This window comes from Stegostoma tigrinum, chromosome 4 (genome assembly GCF_030684315.1).
Source record: "Stegostoma tigrinum isolate sSteTig4 chromosome 4, sSteTig4.hap1, whole genome shotgun sequence".
Classification (NCBI taxonomy): domain Eukaryota; kingdom Metazoa; phylum Chordata; class Chondrichthyes; order Orectolobiformes; family Stegostomatidae; genus Stegostoma; species Stegostoma tigrinum.
Window position 1 is genome coordinate 76,765,809 of NC_081357.1, and position 19,894 is coordinate 76,785,702.

The window sequence follows — 19,894 nt, forward strand, 5'->3', positions numbered from 1 at the left end:
TGCTTCAATGTTTCAGCAAAGCTCAGCGCAAGCTAGAAGAACAACACCTCTTCATCGGGGCTTCATCGGAAGCTCACTGATGATGTTACCTAGAATGGTGACGAAACTTCTGAAAACTAACCTTCCAGCTCAGCGAGCAAACTCACATCCAGAACAACACCTCATTTTCTGCTTGGAGACCCTGCAGCCCTCCAGACTCCATATCAAGTGCTATAATTTAAGGGCTTGAACTCTTCCCATGTCCTCGCCCCCAACGCCATACACCAGACCTTGTTATCACATAGCCTGCCATTATGCACTACCAAATGTTAGCCACTAACGGTCTCCATTAACATCTATTCACTCTCCTAGCCAGATTATTATTCACTCCTTTGTTAGCTCAACTGTTCTTCTCTCCCTTTTGGGTTGTATCCTCAAATATCATTTCTTCCTTACCCCACCCTATCTTCAGCACATAAACCAACATTTTCCTAGCTACTATCACATTAGAAGAAAGGTCACTGGATCCAAAACGGTAACTCTAAGTTCTTTCCACCGACGCTGCCAGTCCTGCTGAGCTTTTCCAGCAACTTCCGTTTTTGTTTAGGATTTCTTATTGGAGAGAAGGAAGTTGATGAGATCTGAGAGAGGTTTTCACAATTATGTGTGGTTTGGATAGCATAGATGAGAAAAAATTGTTTTGGTTAATAAAAGGAAATAAATCAGTGTGCATATTTAGTGATTGGCAAAAGGAGCAAATTGATGAGGTGGAAAAAAGAAATGTTTTTTCACGTGGTGAGTAGTTAAGTTAGAGAATGTGCTGCCCAGAAATTTTTTTTTGATCTAGATTAGGTTCCCTACAGCGTGGAAACAGGCCCTTCGGCCCAACAAGTTCACACTGCCCTTTGGAACATCCCACCCTAACCCATCCCCTTATAACTCACACACACCCCTGAACACTATGGGCAATTTTTGCATGGCCAATCCACCTAGCCTGCACATCTTTGGACTGTGGGAGGAAACCGGAGCACCCGGAGGAAACCCACGCAGACACGGGGAGAATGTGCAGACTCCACACAGACAGTTGCCCGAGGCTGGAATTGAACGTGGGTCCCTGGTGCTGTGAGGCTGCAGTGCTAACCACTGACCCACCGTGCCGCCCTACCACTGAGCCATTGTGCCGCTTGAGGCATTCAAGAATGTATTGGATGTTTATTTGAATAGAAGTAATGCCCAAGGGTATGGGGCAGCAAAAGCAGGAAACAATGCTCATTTATAGAAATGATAAAGGCAAGAATGGTCTCCTCTTGCCCCATAACAATGCAGTGATTATTCTGGATTTGTCATGTTTTTTCCTACTTACTCAACTTGCCTGTATCACCTTGAAGCCTGTTTACGTGCTCCTCACCATTCATGGTTCCACCTAGTTTTCTCATACAAACTTGGAAATGTTATATTTGAAGTTCTTGCAATCTCTCGATAATTAATTATATGCAGAAAAACCTGTGTTTTCTCTAAAGCGTTAGTCTGACATGTGAAGGAAAATATCATCAGCATGCATTGTTTCCTGACCAGCATTTGTCTGACTGAATGAAATTACTGTCTTTCTGATTTTGGGAAATCTTTTTGAGGCAATTAGATGTAATTGTGCATAAAATGTATTCATGGTAAAATACAATCATCTGTAATATGAGCATTCAGTGGACATTGGCATGGGAATTCAGATCACATGTTTGTATTTTCAGAAAAATGTAAAAAGACACATGAGCAGTGTAATAGCCCTGAAACTGCAGCTTTTAATGGAGCAACAGGATGTATTGAGAAAGGTAAAGTGTAAGCCACCTTTTAAGTAGTTTCAGTTCTTCTCGTTAACAGGTTATGTTGATGTAATACACAGTGAGTTTAATGTTAGCATTGAAAAGATATGTTTATATTATATTTCATAATGTTCAGATGCAACTACAGCAAAGGATCACAAAGTAACCCGAGTCCAGAATCCAATTATCTCTCCAACTGATGTCCATCTAGGTATCACAAGGCAAAACAGTCCATCTTGTGGGTCCCCTTTACATGCACTCTCTTGGGTATGTTTTTAAAATTGTCTTTTGTCTTTAGAATTATTTCTGATTTTAGTTGAAGCTTATTGCATTGCTTGAGCATTGAAATGTTTTTCATTCCTAAATGTTTTGGACTAAAATGCTCCATATTAGATAAAAATGGATGCCTTTATCGGTCTTGCTGGTTACTTCAACCAGCAAGTGATCTACATGGAAAGCTCATGTACCTGATGTAGGTTCAACTTAGTCATCTGAATGTGCTTATCTAAATAGCATAATTAATATATATTTTGCTCTTCTTGACTTTACCGGATTATATGCCAGAATAGAAACCACATTGTGCGATATCATCGTTTTCACATAGTTTTAAAAAAAATCTGTTTAGTGATGCACGGCTTGTATTAGAGATGCACGGCTTGTATTAGAAATGACTGATACAGCTTGACTACAAAAAGGATTAACAGACATTCTGAATTTTGTGCTCAGCAGACTCAGACAGCCAGATGGTCATCTGGATAAGCTGCAGATTCCTGTGCAGTTCTTTATTGGAAAGGGTTGAAGCAGTATGAGGCTTTATCAGATCAAAATCACATTGTGGTGATGTCAAATTAAGTAAGACTAGAAGCTACTCTACCATGTAGTGAAGCCTTGAGGTGCAGTCTATCCAGCTGTATTTGAATTTTTCATTGGGAATTTAAGCAGAAGGTCACTGTCTTTAAACGTGTCCTTATTAGTAAGACACACAGCCACAAACTAAAACCAATTGTGAAGATATTGTGGGATACACTGTTATACCGTAATCAAATTATTTGCATAGACTTTTCTATCAAATAAAAATGCCACTGTATTTTTTTAAAAAGGTGACTATTTCAGTTAAGGACTTATTTTTAAACAAAGCTAATTATCCCTGAGGTAAGTAGGTTGAGTTGCCTGAAGCAGATTAGGAAATCGGATTTTAAAACATGATAGTTGAACAATAGTATATATTTTTAAAAAAATAGTTTGTACTCAAATGCATATTCCCTTGAAGAATAAAGGTATCCCTGTGAAGCTGATGTACCATGGCTAGCTGGGAATATTAAAAATAGTATTGGATTAAGAGAAGAAATTTACAATGTCACTGAAAAGAATAGAAAGCTTGATGATTGGGAGGATTTGAAAAGTCAGCAATTAATTATTGATAGCAATATCCATTTGTTGTCACCATAATCTTAGAGACTAGTGGCAACGTCTTGCTATTTTCCTAACTTTCTTCAAGTTTTCCTGAATTGATAGTCTCAATATTCTACACCCATCTGCTTTGTCTAATTCATTTTATGTTTCTACTCTCGATTTCTCCATTTACTTATTTCCTGAAAAGACTCAGTTCTTCACTTCAAATGTCGACTCTTGGCTATCTTTCTCTCTCTGAATGTACTTAGCAAACTTATTTATTCCTGAACCTTTGCTCCTAATGTAACTCACTCATTTGACTTTCTATCCATCCAAATAATACTGAGCTTTTACAAATATCTAAGTGTACATGGAATTGGTATAAGTAAACAAAGAGAAGAGAAATATAATGAGCAAGGAAGTGGCTGAGACTTTGAACAAATATTTTTTGTCCCTCCTTATCGACTTAAAGGGCAGAATGTAACGGGGGTTTAAACAGTAAAGGCTAAGGTCATATTTTTGGCTGAATTATACTAGAATTCTGGCATGGCTGATCTCGGGGACCATCTCGCTCTTTTTTTAAGAAGCATCATCTGTTTCTCTCAATGATGCAACAAGTTACCAGTTCAGAGGGAATTGTAGCTTTTTTAAGTGCTTTGTTAATGGCCCAACTCATCTGATTAATATTCAGCTTCCTAACGTACCAATTGAGCCAAACAAGCTAGATGTTGAGAAAATGTTATTTGGAAATCAGAGCGTGTACCTGGTGAATTCAGCTCACCGCTTGTTCAAATCATCTCCATATTGTTTCTGATCAAATAGCATCTCGAGGCATGATCCCTAAGTACCAGTTGCGTGCACTTCTCATCTATGGACATTACCATCTGGCATGTCATGACCATTACAACATGTTTCCGAAACTCTAGCAGCACGTTCTGGAAGTACAGACTTTCATCCTAGGGCATGTTACCACCAGCACAAAATTTTTGCATGCAAGAATGACACCCAGCTCAAAGTGTGCACAACTGGGGCTCACTCAGGGCTGCTGGCTAACTCAGTTAGTGCTCGCTAACTTAGCACCCGCCTGTATGCTCAGACCATTTGTGCTTTGTCTCAGAAAAGCCCACAGTGAGTCTTGGTACAGTAAGTCAAGTGCAGCTTTCAGTATCAGCCCAGAGGATTGGCTACGGTCATGTGTCTAGTCACAGTGTCTTAGGCCAGGAGTCCATGCCTCTGCAGCACAGTGAGTGAGCCCTGTGGCTCCAAAGCGGCCAGTCTGGTGGTGAGCTAACATGGTTAGGGAGTTGTACAGCCACAAACCAAGAGTGTGAGGTGCATCGTGTCCAGGGCTATCCAGTTCAGTTACCCAAGGGCCTGGGCCTTGGTTAGTCCATTTGGTCTGTTCACAGGAACTAGGGAGAAAGTGTTGGGCTGCATAAGCTGCTACTGCCATGTGTAGGAGATCTGGGGAGCTGTTCTTTGGAATGGAGCGTTGGTATCTACGAGACGGTTATAAAGTAAAGCAAGGATGGGAAAGGGGCCATTTGAGAGAGTGATTGGTTCATGGTCAGGAGCATTCTGGGTGAACAGTGTATGATCACTCCTGGCATGATCATCTCATAAGCTGGGGCAGTGGGGTCAAATGAGCAGGCACAGATTCATGTAGACAGGATGGTTGACGTCCCGTGGGGGCATGTAGCAAATGAGGCTTACAGGAAAGGCTATAACAAAAGTGTTTTTGATATTGATACATGGAGGTGGAGGCTTCTAACCACTGGTCAAGGGCCACTCCGCCACCTTCCATGGTGCTGGAATTAGAAATGCGTAGTGAGGAAGAAATTGGCTTGGTCCTCCGTAAGAGTGGCATGACTCTACCTCTGAGGAAAGGATCTGCAGGACCCACTGACGTTAGCACTTTGAAAGGGAAAGAACGGTAACATAGACCCCCACATCGTACAGGACACAGACCTGCAGGGCCCCTGATCTGTGGTGATCATTATGCATTGCCCCTCTCTTTGCTGTGCCTCTGTCTGCCCAACATATCTCTGACCTACTCATTGGACTGTGACAGGAAACGAATAGGAATATTCTAAGGGTGAGGACCAAAGATGTCAGCGGCCCTTGTTCCTTTTGCTCTCCACAAATGTCCATGTATTATACATTATGTGTCATGGAGTTGGGCATAATGCTGGCACGGTTATATTCAGAGTACACACAGACAAAATCAGGCATAAGCCCTATATAGTGCAATATTTAGAAAAAAATCAAATAGTATATATTGCATTGTTACCTGGACCACCAAGGTGCATCCAATGGGTTTTCTTCTTCCTCTCTCTCTCTCCCATGCTATGTTTAGCGTATTCCAGGTTCTGCACCTGGAGTGGAAGGAACCTGCGCAGCAGTTGAACCTGTTGGACCTGGAAGTTTGGTCGGGTGACCCCAGGGTGGTGGTTTGTGGCATATCCATGCCAAGGGTCGTCTTGCCAGATGCAAATAGAATGAATGCCAGGCTCCCCATTCTCCCTATTGCTATACCATCTGTCCTCAGGACCATTGGCTGGAGTGATGGAGTGCAGATATTTGCGCCTCTCGAGCAGACCCTGAGCAGGCTGGATCTGAATCTCCATGGCAGCTGCCAACTGTTCTGTTGTTTTAGACAATTGCATGATTGACTGCACTATTGCAGTTTTTACACATTTAAGGGCATTATATATGGCACAGCAGTCTGCTGTTACTGTCCCTGTCAACGTGGACAATGTTCCTGTTTGCTGAAACCACAGGGTTGTTTCCTGCCTGGGGTGGAGCTGGTGTCTGCATTTGGCAGTCTGTTCTTGGTTGGCTGCGGAGCTGTCTCAGTGAGGAGCTCACCAGATTGTGTTCCCGCAGTTTCTTACGTTAACTTGCCCGCTGGTGGTGGGTACAACAAGTAACCTTGCTAATGCTTTCTCTGAGGACTCCTCAGTAACCTCATGCTCCAATTTGAGGAGGTAATTGCGTCTCTGTGGAGCTGTTGGACATGCTGGGGGCAGCAGCAAATTACGAGAGAGAAGGTGGGACAGCTGAGAGACAAAAGGAAGAGAAGATTTGCAGCCTGTGGTTAAACATGGTGTTCAATGGATAGCACAGACAGCGTGGTTACTGTGAGAGTTGCGGTGGAATGAGGAGTGGTACTTGCTCGGTTGGTAGGATGTGGATGTTTCATTGAGGCAGGATTCTCTCCTCCCACAGCTAAGGAGCCTAATATCGGTGGTACTTCGCCTATCCGGGCCCTTTTTGCCTTATGCTTGATTCAGCCACATTCCAGAAAAAGACATCTGAATGGTTGAATGTACATTCGGTTTGACTACAAGCCAAAATTTGTTTTGGTAAATACACTCCAATTTAAAGAATCACAAGTGTTATGGTGCAAAAGGAGCCCATTCAGCCTATCGTGTCAGCAACACCTGTCTGAGCATTTTAACTTGGTGCCAAAGTCATGCTTTTCCCTGTAACCGTGTAAGTTTTTTAAAAATTATCAGCCAGTTGCCCCCACTGAATGTCTCCACTGAACTTGCTTCTACCACAGTTCCAGACACAGCATTCTGTATCCTAACTGTGTGAAAAAGATTTTTCTTACCTCTTAAAAAGCATTCTTTACTCGCAGAACTCTTTAAAACTGTGCCCTCTGGTTCATGATCTGTTCTGAAGTAGGCACAATTTTGACCAATCCACTGTGTCCAGACCCCTCGTGATTTTGCAGATAGCTATCAAATCTCCTGTTTGGCTGCTGCTCAGCAGGGAAAACATTCAAAGTTTTGCCATCTGTCCTTATAACTGTCTTATCTACGAAATCATGCTCATAACCTGTTCTGTATGCTATCCAGTGCATTCATATCCTTCCTCTAGTGTGCCACCCATAACTGTGCCTAATACTCCAGTTGAAGTCTACCGGTACCCTGTGTTTCATCAACATCTCCCGACTTTTGTACTCGTTATATCTATGAAGCCTAGGATGCTTTTTTGACAGCTTTCTCTACCTGTCCATCTACCTTAAATGACTTGTGTACTGTAGCATAACACGTGTGTAATTTTCAAACAAAATTCCACTGTCTAGTTTCTTACTCACTGACTCTCGTGTTGCTGTGTAATTAGTATGAGTTGAGGGCACATTTAATTGAAGTTGTGAGGTGGATGTAAGATATACAAGTTGAATTATCTGCAAGTAACTGGGTTACAGTGCTGGTTTGAAGAACTTATTTAACGGGCATGGCTTGAATTGGATGTAGTTTAACTCAATAAAGCTGTTAAGTAAAATAAAGCCAAGGGTTGCCACCTTTAAAAATATTTCTAAATGTAATTTAGCTGTTACTAATTTGCCTTCAGTTACACCATGAGGTAAATTAAACATGCAGATCCGTTTTTGGTCTTAGGTGTTCTTTAGAATGTGTTTAATGTTGCAATATGGCAAACAATGGAAGAAAAGGTTGCTAAATCTCAGCTTGACGTCCAGAAAAATAGATCTGTGGTGTGATGTCAGTGTAATAAATAAGCCAGTTCCATTAGTTAATGGTAGCACAGTTTAACAAGATTTTCGACTGTTCTTTTGCAGGAAGAGGACGATGGTCTTGATGATGCTTTCTCAAGGTAAGGCATCCTAGAGCCTGTTAATATTCCCATGGACAAAAAAAAAATCCTATCCAAAATAAATTCCTTTATAAAATATTTTTTATTGCTTGGAGTTTATCTTTACTCATGGTCGAGTATGTAGTGATATGATCTTGCATGTTCCTGTGTTGTGAAGTACTTTGTCTTCTCTTTATAGTTATGCATCTCCTTGTCCAGACAGGCATTTTACTGAACCTGATGCATCTGTCTCTGTTTTATACAAGCTTCATTTCATATCTTTATCTAGATTTAATGTCTTGAGCATTTGCCAGAAACATTTTGAAATTGATTTAGGAGAACAGGTTGCATAATTTAGCTCAAGATGTATAATTTTTATAAACTATAACTGTTTCAGTCTCAGGTAACAGAGAGTTCAACTTTTAAGCTTCAACAACTGTCTTGGCAATGGAGAAAATCTGGAACAAAATAGTCACCATTTCCTAGCAACCACACTGCTGACCAATACACTCTATTTAAATAATTAGCGTAGTTTTCACTCTTGAATGGCAGATCAATCTTTATTTTCTAAGAGAAGGTATTATGGTTTCAATGATATTGGAGAATTTTTGCAACTGAGCCCATTTTACTTGCATTTCAGTTTTAAGATCTGTTCTATAAACAGATCAAATCCAGCAGGTTCCGAAGTGAACTGTCTATCATTCTGTCTATGCAAGTGTTTGAGAAATATAATTTTATATTCTTTTAAATGATTTCCTTCAATGCTAGAACCTGTGTTTTAAGTCCTCCTGTTCTAAGTGGATACTTACTGAGAAGTTTCTTTGTGTTGTGAATTTTTTGCTGGAATGTACTAAATGAAAATTATTAAATGACTTGACAATTAACTTTTGTTCACTGTTGGGGCACTAGGCACAATGATCCTGTTTAAGGAGAAAGTGTTACAACATATTTGTTAAGTTTGCTGTATAAATTATTTCAGCAAAATAGTAAGCTAGCTACCTCAACTGTAGGAAAATTTCATTCTAAAATGAAAATTTCATTGGGGTTTTTAGATTGAGAACTTGTTATTAAAATGTCATTAAAACTTTGTGAAATAGTGATTGCTAGTCCTGAACTGTTTTCCTTTCTGATGCTTCATTATGTTTGATTTTGTTTTTTTGTCAATTTTATTTTACACTACAGTAAGTGTTGAATTTGGTTAGGAAACATTTCCGTGTACATGGTTAGCCATAATACTTCTATTAACTGACCATAGCATGAGTACTGTCTTTAATTCTGGCGTTTAAACCTCAGGAAGCAGATATTGACTTTTGAGGGAGCGTAACATAGAGTTACTGAAATGATACCTGGATTCCAAGAACTAAGGTGATTAAACAAAGTAGGATTGTTTTCATTTGAATTTAGAAAGATGAGAAGTGATTTGATCAAAGTTCGAGATATTAAGTCTAGGTTTAGGGGCAGTAGCCTAAACATTAGAGGTATCTCTCAAGACTGAAACTTGGAAATGTCCCTGCACATAGAAAAGGTGCTGGAATGTTGCGTCTCATTTTTTCAATAGTAATTGATGCCAGATTAATTGTTAATTTAAAAACAATAGATTGATAGATGTTGCTAGTCAAAGAATTTAAGGCGTATAAGACTAAGGTGGTTACACACGATTAGGTCACAGATTTAGCTGTAATCACATTACGTGATGTAATAGCCATAAGGGGGTTAAATGTAGTCTGCTCCTTTGCCTGAATGAAAGCATTGCACATTAGTATTCAACTCATGATTGAAGGGAGTCCACAACAATCTTTTATCAGAGTCTGTATGCACAGTTTACAGCAGAGCACATTGGATAATGATCAGGAACAAGAATTCCATCTTCTTTGCCTCAATTTTATTTTAATTACTTCAGCACACAGGAGCTGTTTCAGAACAGATAGGTAATCCGTCCTTAGAAGTAACTGGGTTTATGGTTTATTGCAATAGCACAAAATAGCTTTATCATAGATCATCTGGAGCTTTTAAAATCTGTGTTGTATCCCTATATTCCACCCGGCAAAATCCAGCCCTGGCATGGAATAGCTGTTTCAGCGTAGAGTTAACTAGGTGTCAAATGGAACAATCAAGTAGAGGTAGGTTGCTGGCAGCTTAAACAATTTTATACATCAGAAAATTTTAATAATTTCCTGCTGGTTTCAAGGTTGATTAAAATTCTCTTTTTAATCACTCTTGTGCAGATCAACATAAAATCACTCCTGGAGGTACACTATTTTTTTTTAAAAAGTTTTAAAAATGAGCAAGGATTTGTTGTTTTTAATCAATAATCTACTCTCTGGGGCATTATCTTATTAATGGCTAGATTAGCATTGATGTCCTCTTTATGAAACAATGAAGTTATATGGAAATGACTGTTTACTTGCCTGAAAAGCAAACTCACTTTCAATTCTCTGCCACTTCTATTAAAACACCATGATATTGTTATGAAGTCGTTGATGTGAACAAGATTTTCAAGTTTGTTATTGGGATATCTGAAATGTTTCTATAAACTTTAAACATAGAGCAGTGACTTTAGGAATGTTCACTTTTTAAGTTGACTTTTGTTTTTCCTCATTTCTACCTCTTCAGGTAAGAAATTCTTTTAGGTATCTGTCCCAAGGGAGTAGTTTAATTTTCACTGAAATCAATGCCTAGAGAAGACTTCTGTCCAAGGCGTGTGATTTGGAATTTGGAAAATGTTTCAGAAAATGCCATGAATGCAAGAGATTTGTATTGACAGTAGAATCTGAAGTTAAATACCCAGTCAGCTTTCAGTTGTAATTAAAAATTTATTTAGCAACAAGAAGCCAAATCAAACAGTAGGAGCTGCTAGAATTATTAAGTTGTGTAAAGCATGACTTTTATTTTCCAATTTTACAAGCAGCATTGTGGATGGAATTGAGCCAATCACAGGTATTCTTTTAAAAAATATGTTTATGTTTGTGTATCATTTTAAACTCATTTTCATTCAGTGGTGTTTACTTGAATCATGAATATATCCTTAGAAACTAAACTAGCAAAGACTTGTTTTTAAAAAAAAAATCAGAATATCAAATATCAGCAAATTCATTTATGATTTTCATAGATTAATGGAATTCTGGCATTGTAGCATTCTGACTTGCAAACATATAAATAAATTTGTAAGTTAACTAGCCATTGATGATTTGGTAGATTTCAGCGTTGAATCATTAAATTCAAAATACCATTGATCCATTTTCCAGACAATAAAGAACATGGTTTCAAATTGTCACTTGAAGTGTTGCACAGGGTCAGCATAAGGGTATTCAGCCTTTTGCATCTGCCCTACCATTCATTGAGAATGTGGCTGATCTGATCACCCTCATCTCTACTTTTCTGCCTTTTTGTATAGCCCTTGATCCCCCTTCTTGATTACAAATCTGTCTTAGCCTTGAATCTACTTCGTTACTTAGCCTTGACAGCCTCTGTGGTAATGGATTCTACAGAAAGAAGAAAATCCTCCTTGTCTATGTCTTAAATATATGACCGCTTATTCTGCGATTATACCCTCTAGTCTTGGACTCTTGCACAAGGGGAAGCAACCTCTCTGCAACTACCTTGCCAACTTCCCAAAGAAGCTGATGTGTTTCAATAAGATTTCCTATCATACTTCTGAACTCCAAAGACTACAGGTGCAATCTACTGAAACTGTCCTTCCATACCCAGGATCAAACTAGTGAATCATCTTTTAACACAACTTAAGCCATGATGTTTAAAGGATGACAAAGAGGTTGTTTTACCTATTTACAGATTGTTGTTTTATTTATTCAACATTTATTATTGTAGGGAAAATATCTGAGATGAGATCTGTAAATAGTGTGGCTGGAAAATCTAACTGTAGATAACATTGCTGTTAAATGTTCATTCACAAAATACCACAAACAATCCCCAGTGTCAGCAAATCCAGTGATTAAAGTGAATTAAATAGGCAAGACTGTATCTCAACCTAATCCTGTTAAATTGACAGCCAGCAGTTTATTTGCTTGCCATTTAGATTGACCTGCATATGTGACTTGATTTCTGGATTTCTTATTTAATACTGTATGCCATGAATTGAGCATGTAACTTTTCACTTTCTTGCATTGAGAGAGTGTGTTCATGATGCTGGCAGAAGACATTAGTAATTCCATCAATTATGAGCTCCACATTTGAGAGTTGTCGCAAGAAGTGTGCACATGCCCTTTTGCAGATATTTGTGATGCTGATCCAATTGAATCCTTCTTAGAGTAGATGAAAAGAGAAGCAGTTTTAGAATTAGTAAGTTAACGTTCAGGATACCAGCTGTATGATCTACCACTCCTTTTCCACAGCTTCCTATTTTCTTCCATTAGCTGTTCTGTGTCAATAAATGATGGGGCATCCGTGTGTGATGATTGCTCAGTTTCAAAGCCCCATATTCTGTCTATAGTGAGCTGGTCAAACCAATAATTGAAATTTATGCTGTTTCACCTTATTTTCTCATTGGTAGTAAGCTATCATACGGCAAATACATAATGGCATGCTTACAGATTAAAAGTGCAAAACTTATGGTACTGCCTTTGAATGTACGTAGCATTCAAAACAACACAGAAGAACTAGCAGTACAAATTGAGGTACACAAGTATAATCTAGAGGCTAATACTGATGTATGGATGTGGAATGACTTGTATTGGGATGTGAATCTTAAAGGGTATGTAATATTTAGGAAGGACAAGATGCTAGAAAATGATGGAGGAGTCACTTTTTAAATTAAGAATGATATTTGCTGGAAAAGCCAAGCAGGTCTGGCAGCATCTGTGAAGGAAAAATGGTAGATAGATAAGCTAGTTAAAAAAACGTGTATGTCATTCTGAGGAAGGGTCACCGGACCTGAAATGTTAACTCTTTTTTTTTTCCTTCACAGATGCTGCCAGACCTGCTGAGCTTTTCCAGCAACTTTGTTTTTGTATCAACTCCATCTATACCTATCATTATTTAATAAACTTCTATCAGGTCACCTCTTAACTTCCTCCGCTCCAGTGGAAAAACTCCCAACCTATTCAGCCTTTCCTTTCATAACTCAAACCCTCCATATCCAGCAACATCCAGGTAACTCTCTTCTGAAACCTCTCCAGCCTGATACGATCCTTCCTATAACTGGGCAACTAGAGCTGGATATAATATTCCAGAAGAGGCCTCACCAATGCCTTGTACAACCTCAACCCAACATTCCAACGCCTATACACAAAGGACTGAGCAATGAAGACAGGTATACCAAACACCTTTTTAACCATCCGGTCCCTATGCAATGTAAAATTCAAAGAATTATGTATCTGCATCCCTAGGTCCCTCCTCTTCAACACTACCCAAGGCTCTACCATTAATTGTATAAGCCCTTCCCGAGTTTGTTGTACCAAAGTACAATACCTTGTGTTTATCCAGATTGAACTCCATCTGCCATTTTTCAGCCCATTGATCCATTTGATCAAGTCTCCCTTGTAATCTTAGAACACCTTCTTCACTGTCTACAATGCCATCAATTTTGGTGTCTTCCTCAAACTGACTAACTGTGCTTCCTATATTCTCACCAAAATCATTTATATAAATGATAAACCAAAGAAGACCTGGAACCGATCCCTGTGGAACACCCGTTGCCACAGGCCTCCAGTCCTTTCACATTACTCTCTGTCTCCTGCTGTTAAACCAATTATGTATCCAATTGGCAAGCTCACCCTGAATCCCATGTGACAACTTTTCTAATTAGTCTTCCATGTGGAGCTTTGTCAAAGGCTTTACTAAAATCCAAATAAACAACATCTATTGCTCTACCTTCGTTGACTTTTTTGGTAGCTTTGTCAAAAAAAAAACTTCAATCACGTTTGTGAGACATGATTTTCCTCTTCCCTGAAGTCATCCTCCACCAATTCATTCTCTTTGGTGAATATCAACACAAAGTATTCATTTAGGACCTCACCTATCTCTTCTGGCTCCATACACAGATTCCTTCCTTTGTCTTTGAGTGGGCCAACTTTTTTCCTTGGATACCCGTAATATATATATATTAAAGCCTTGAGATTTGCCTTAATCCTGTTTACTAATGAATTTTTCATGACTTTTTCAGGCCTTTAATTCCTTATTTAAGTTCTTTCCTAGTTTCCTTATATGCTTCAAAAATTTTGTCAGTTCTGATCCTCCTAGATCTTACATATGTTTCATTTTTGTTGTTACCAAAGTCATAACATCCCTGGCCATCCAAGGTTTATGTACTTTGCTATGAGAATGGAGGATATATATGGCAATGTGCCAATTGTGAACTCTCATCACTTGCCATTTGAAATACTCCCACATGTCCACCGTGTATTTACCCTCAAACAGCTGCTTCCAATCAACATTCTTCAGTTTCTGCCTAATATTGTTGCAGTTCACCTTCTCCTAATGTAACACCTTTACCCAAGGACTACTGTTATCATTAATCATGTGTATCTTAAACTCTCAGTGTTATGGTCACTAATCCTGAAATGCTCCCCCAGCGAAACTTCTCTCACCTGGCTGGGCTCATTTCCCAAATCCGGGTCCAGTATAATCCCTTCCCTGGTTGGACTGTTTACATACTGCGTCAAGAAACCCTCCTGAAGGGCCTTACACATTCTGCCCCATCCAAGTCCCTAGCATGTGGTGAGTTTGAATCAGTGTAGGGGAGGTTTGAATCACCCACAACAACAACCCTGCTGTTTTTGCATCTTGCCAAATTTTAAGAAGAAATAATGGGGTCTTGTCAAAAGCTTACAGCAATTATCATGGGATACTTTAACCTGCGTATAGATTGGGGAAAAAAAAATGGGAGAAAGTCTAGATGAGGAATTCATTAAATCTTTTCGGGACAGTTTCTTAGAAATTATTATAGAAATGTGATAGCATCAACCTGACCTAACGGAAGCCTGAAGCGAATAAGCAAGATCACAAGTGTTTCAGTACCTGACTGTAGACTTTCATTACCCAGCTATTGATACTTATGAAGCAGGTGAGAAACAATGGGAGGAATGCACAAAGAATAAAGAGCAGTGCAGAGCAGGAACAGGTCCTCTGGTCCACCAAGCCTGCATTGACATGTGATGCCTTTCTAAACTAAAAAACGTTTTCCTCTATGCAGTCCAAACCCCTCCATTTCTTGCCTATTCATATATAGGTCAAGATTTCTTTTAAATGTTGTTGTTATTGTATCTGCCTGCACCATTTCCTCTGGCAGTATATTCCAGGCACTTACTATCTTCTACGTACTCCACTTAGCTACTTTAAACTTTCCCCGTTTTACCTTAAACCTATGTCCCTAAATACGAGGATGTCCCTGGGCAGTCTCAGAGCCACCAACCTTCTGATTAACAGCTGAATGTGTTGATTCAGTGAGCCATGGAAATTGACAAATGGTGGCTGGGTGAGATAATAACAACATGAATGAAATGTAAGAAGGTATAATTTATAACTCATTTGAGAATATAGAGCAGTGTTCTTCCAAGTAAATGACAAGGGGGAAAATAGTTCAGGGAGAAATACTGTGGAACAGTACTTCAGGACCTTGGAACAACCTCGCAAAGATGCCCCAAACTGGACATGACTGAGAACGAATAGCAATGTGGGCATTGCTGAAACATGCCACAATAAGTGTGTCTTGACAGCACATGAAAATGAATGCACTGGGAAGATAGATTTGCTCATAATAATGCAACTGCAAGTCAGAACCTGGTTTTTCAATGATTACAATGTACAGTAATATTAGTGTAAGATAAATAGTATTACTTTGAGATATAAACCTGAAGATGGTTCTTGTCTTCGGCTTCTCCTTCACCAATCTGTCTTGAACTCAGACTCTCAGGGTATCTTCAAATCACATGATAGAAGTGTATGTTGTAGCAAGTCTTCCAGGATGGTGCAAGCTATAGCCAGGCTGGCAACTCCCAGGCACAGCTCAGGTAGTCTTTCAAGACCATTTAAATGGCTGCACCCCAACAAACTGGCCCTGATCAGTTATGCAGTGTTGAGGTAGATGGAAGTTCTGTGGCTTTGTCATTATATGGGAACTGAGACTAACCCGAAGATCTGAACCAAGAATCTGACCTAGTGATGATGGTCCTGGTTCGGTAGCTTTTGTTCCTTTTTAGCAATGAAAAGATACATGGACAGATCATATGTTGATTGTATGTATGCAGATAAATGCAAATAAAATTTCTAGGGACTAAAGCACCTAGTCAAAATCACTGAAGAAAAGCATACAATCGGCTCACTATTCATCTGCCTCACACAGAGGATACAAAAATGTCTCAAATTCTCTCTCTCTCTCTCTTCAATTGTTGAATTATGACATGGCAGACTGCCTGGCCTATTCCAATTTAAGTGTTTCCCTGTTTGGCAGGATGCCCAATTACTTGTATATGACACATGCAGTTGTCTCCTGGACAATTTTATGCGTCGTCGCCACTTGATGGCTCTCGCTGACTTCATCCTCTCAAACTACTAAACCAATCCCAGAATACCAATTACTTAGGACTAATCCCATTGACCTGGGAGTAAGACCATCTGTTCCAGCTGACTTATAATGGGATATTGACTGAAAACTTTTCTTAACATAGTTACCAGAATTCATGCTGGGATGACAACAGAAGAAAATCAGTGAGCTGGAAATGTTGCCTCAGCTTTGCAGTAATAGGATGGCAAACATGTATAGAAACAGGAACTGGCTATTGAATTTATTTCGGCAGTAGGCAGTGTCTTGGGTGTATAATTGACTTCTGGACTGGCATGCTGCATTAATGACAACTATAAAACACTTAAAAGATTTTGATGTTGTAATTAGACAGTAAAGTTTTATGTCTCTACATTTATTTGAATCTGAGAGGACCCTTAAACAGCTACCCAAACATAATGGACAGAATGTTTCTATTTTCAGTTAGCGTGTTTTTTCAAGTGAGATTCATAAAACCCAGTTTAATATGGAGCAGGATAATAAAATGTGAGGCTGGATGATCCAGCCTCACATTTTATTATCTTGGATTCTCCAGCATCTGCAGTTCCCATTATCACTCATTCATATGGATCAGTGTGTCTTTTCTTAGGTAATCTTCTGCTCTTCACCTCATTCATTATACGGCCAGGCTGTTTGGTAGCTTTTCCTTGCAGTTACATGCCAGGAGACACTAACATGCTTACCAATGCCAGCAACCTTTGGCGTTCATGCCATTGGTACCATTTTTGAAGCTCAGCTACATATTCAGATGCTGCAAGTCAGGAACAGCCCCTTGCCCCTAGCACAGAAATGAAAGCTTGCTTTGCAGATAAGAACCTGGAGGTGTTGGCATACGTGATAGTAGAGACGAAAGCAGTTTTCTTTTCTGCCAGCTGACTGCTGCAAAAAGCTGTGCCTACAACATTGACTGCAGCCATCTTGGTGAGGTTGATAAATGACCTTCTGCACTAAGCATGGCTGAGTGCAATAATCTTCCATCTGGTATTTTCTTTCGCTCTCCCCCTCTCCCTTCTGAACATCGCCCACTCATTCCAGGCTCCCTCTCACTCAGTCAGTGCGAACATCAAGTCTCCTGGACTATTGCATGTGCCATCACCACTCAATGGCTCTCGCCCACCTAATCCTCCCAAACTACTAATCAATACTTCCTATCTTCTGCATTTCCTACTTGTGCATTGGGACATTCGAGTCATAGTTATGCTGCATGGAAAGAGCCCTTTTGGCCCGTCATGACCTTGGCAGTTAACAAACAACAATCTAATCTAGTTCCACTATCTGACAGTTAGCCTTGTATGCTATGGAGTTTTACCTGATTATCTAAATACTTATGAAATCTTGCTATGTTTCCCTTCTACCAGCCTTTCAGACACCCACCACTTTCTGGATGAAAATTCTGCTCTACATCTGCTGTCTTAAATGTGTGATTTCCTGGTTATTGATCCCTGAACTAAGGGAGAAAATTTCTTCCTATCTACCTTGCTTGTGCCCTTCATAATTCTATATACCTCAATCAGGTCCGTCTCTGCCTTTGCTGCTCTTAAATTTAAAAAATCGCATTTATCAAGTCTTTCTTCGTGGCTGAATTGCTCCAGCCTGGCAACATCCTGATAAATATCCTCTGGACTGCATCAAATGTACCACCCTCATCCATACATTCAGTCACCTCCTCAAAAAATTCAGTCAAACCCGTCAGACATGATCCCAACCCCTTCTGACAAAATCTTGCTGACTATGTTTAATTAGTCCTTGCCTCTCCAAATGAAAACTATTTCTGAAGATGAGAATTTTTTCCATAATTAGACTTGTCAGTAGTTCCCTGGTATAACATTTCTTGAACAATGGTACTACGTTAGGTGTCCCCAGTGTTTGTCTGTACTATATCAACCTGTTTTCGTCACCACGATGTTGCCTTAGTGTTGCAGCATGCTCAGAGTCTGCCGGATCTGCAGATGGAACTGCATTCCATCACTATAGTCATAGTTGTTCAGCATTACTGTTAAACCAAGAGGCCAGTGAGTGACCCAACCTCATGCGAGACACCCTTTCCTCTAAGGGAGAAAGTGCCAGCAGGAGGCATCCATATGGAGGAGGATCGACACTTGATCCACAGAAATTTCTCCTTGGGGTACCGTAGAAGAGCTTGACCCTTCCAACTTCCCTTGCCCTGTCTTAATCCAAAAGTTCAAAATAAGAAAGGTTTGTCTGTAGCCATATAGCGGGTTCTCAGCAGTCCTGAGCCTTCTAGGCCTAAATGCACTCGAAGATAGCTGACCAGTGTTCCACACCAAGAAGGCCAACACTAGAGCAGGCTCTGGCAACATCTGGAGATTAACATTTTGAGTCCAGTGACTTTTCATCTGACCTAGACCGAGTCAACATGGATTTACAAAAGGGCATTTGTTCTTGATGACAAATCCACTGGAATTTTTCAAAGATGTAATGAGTAGAGCTGATAAGTGGAAGCTAGTGAATGTAGCTTGCTTGGACTTTCAGAAAGACCTTTAGTAAGGTCCCAGATGAGAGGGAAGCATGTGAGGTTAAACGCATAGGATTGGGGTTGTGTGCTCTCCTGGGTAGAGAACAGGCCAGCAGACAGAAAACAGTAGGAATATGTGGGTCTTTTACTAAGTGTCATCCAGTCACCAGTGGGTATTGCAAAGATCAGTGCTTGGCCCGTAATTATTCATCGTACATGTTGATCATTTAGATGGGCAAACTAAATGTAATATCTCCAGATCACACACAGCTGGGTGGGGGGTGAATTGTGAGGGCAATGCAGAAATGTTTCAACATGATTTATACACTTGAGTAAGTTGGCCTTCAAATAAGGATTCGCGTACATGAACAAGGATGTTTTGCTGCAATTGTATTGGGCTTCGATGAGACAGCACTCGGAGTTTTGTGTGCAATCTTGATCCCGTTAGCTGAGAAAGGATGCTGCTGCAATAGAGAGTGCGCAAAGATGATGATGGTTCCTGGGTTGGCAGGGCTGAAAAACGAAGGTACTTTGAATTGGTTATATTCGCAGAATTTGGAAGAATGAGGGAGTATCTCATATATAAGTGTACAAAATTCTACCAGACAAGCTAAATTCAGAAAGGATGTTCCTACTAAACAGGGATTCCAGAACTAGGGATCATGTCTTAAGAAGCAAAGTAGGCCATTTAAGACTGAAATGAGGAGAATTTCTTTACGCAGAGAGTAATGAACCTGTGAAATTCTCTGCCATAGAGCAGTTAATGCGAAAAATTTGAATGTTTTCACAGAGGATGTCAATATAATTCTTGGGGCAAAAGACATCAAAGGGGTAAAGGCAAGAACAGGGTACTGAGTTGAATAATCTACCATGATCAAATCAAATGGCAGTGCAGGCATGAAAGGCTAGTTGCCTGCTGCTGCACCTGTGTTTCCGTTTCCATGTTTTTGTGTCTTCCTGTTTATTACTTTTCTAAACGTACCTTCATGTGCACTGTTAAAATGTGCGCTGTAGTATATTTTTCCCTGTTGGATGTGGCTAAGTCACATTCCTGTGAGAGATGATCAGCTTCTTCAGATGTCCAAGGTACAGATGGCATCATACTGGTTG

The 19,894-nt window shown here is 39.8% G+C and overlaps 1 protein-coding gene across 5 annotated transcripts in view; it reads left to right on the plus strand.

Moving 5' to 3' along the window:
- Positions 1-19,894, plus strand: part of LOC125452703 (low density lipoprotein receptor adapter protein 1-B-like) — a 102,176-nt gene that overhangs the window by 74,062 nt on the left and 8,220 nt on the right. For 3 of the 5 annotated variants that reach the window (XM_048531412.2, XM_048531409.2, XM_048531413.2), the window contains 4 exons: positions 1,725-1,805; positions 1,933-2,063; positions 7,777-7,811; positions 10,699-10,727. In XM_048531412.2, the coding sequence (XP_048387369.1) occupies positions 1,725-1,805; positions 1,933-2,063; positions 7,777-7,811; positions 10,699-10,727 (276 nt within the window). The remainder of the gene's footprint in view (positions 1-1,724; positions 1,806-1,932; positions 2,064-7,776; positions 7,812-10,698; positions 10,728-19,894) is intronic. The other 2 variants (XM_048531411.2, XM_048531410.2) reach the window with 2 other exon arrangements.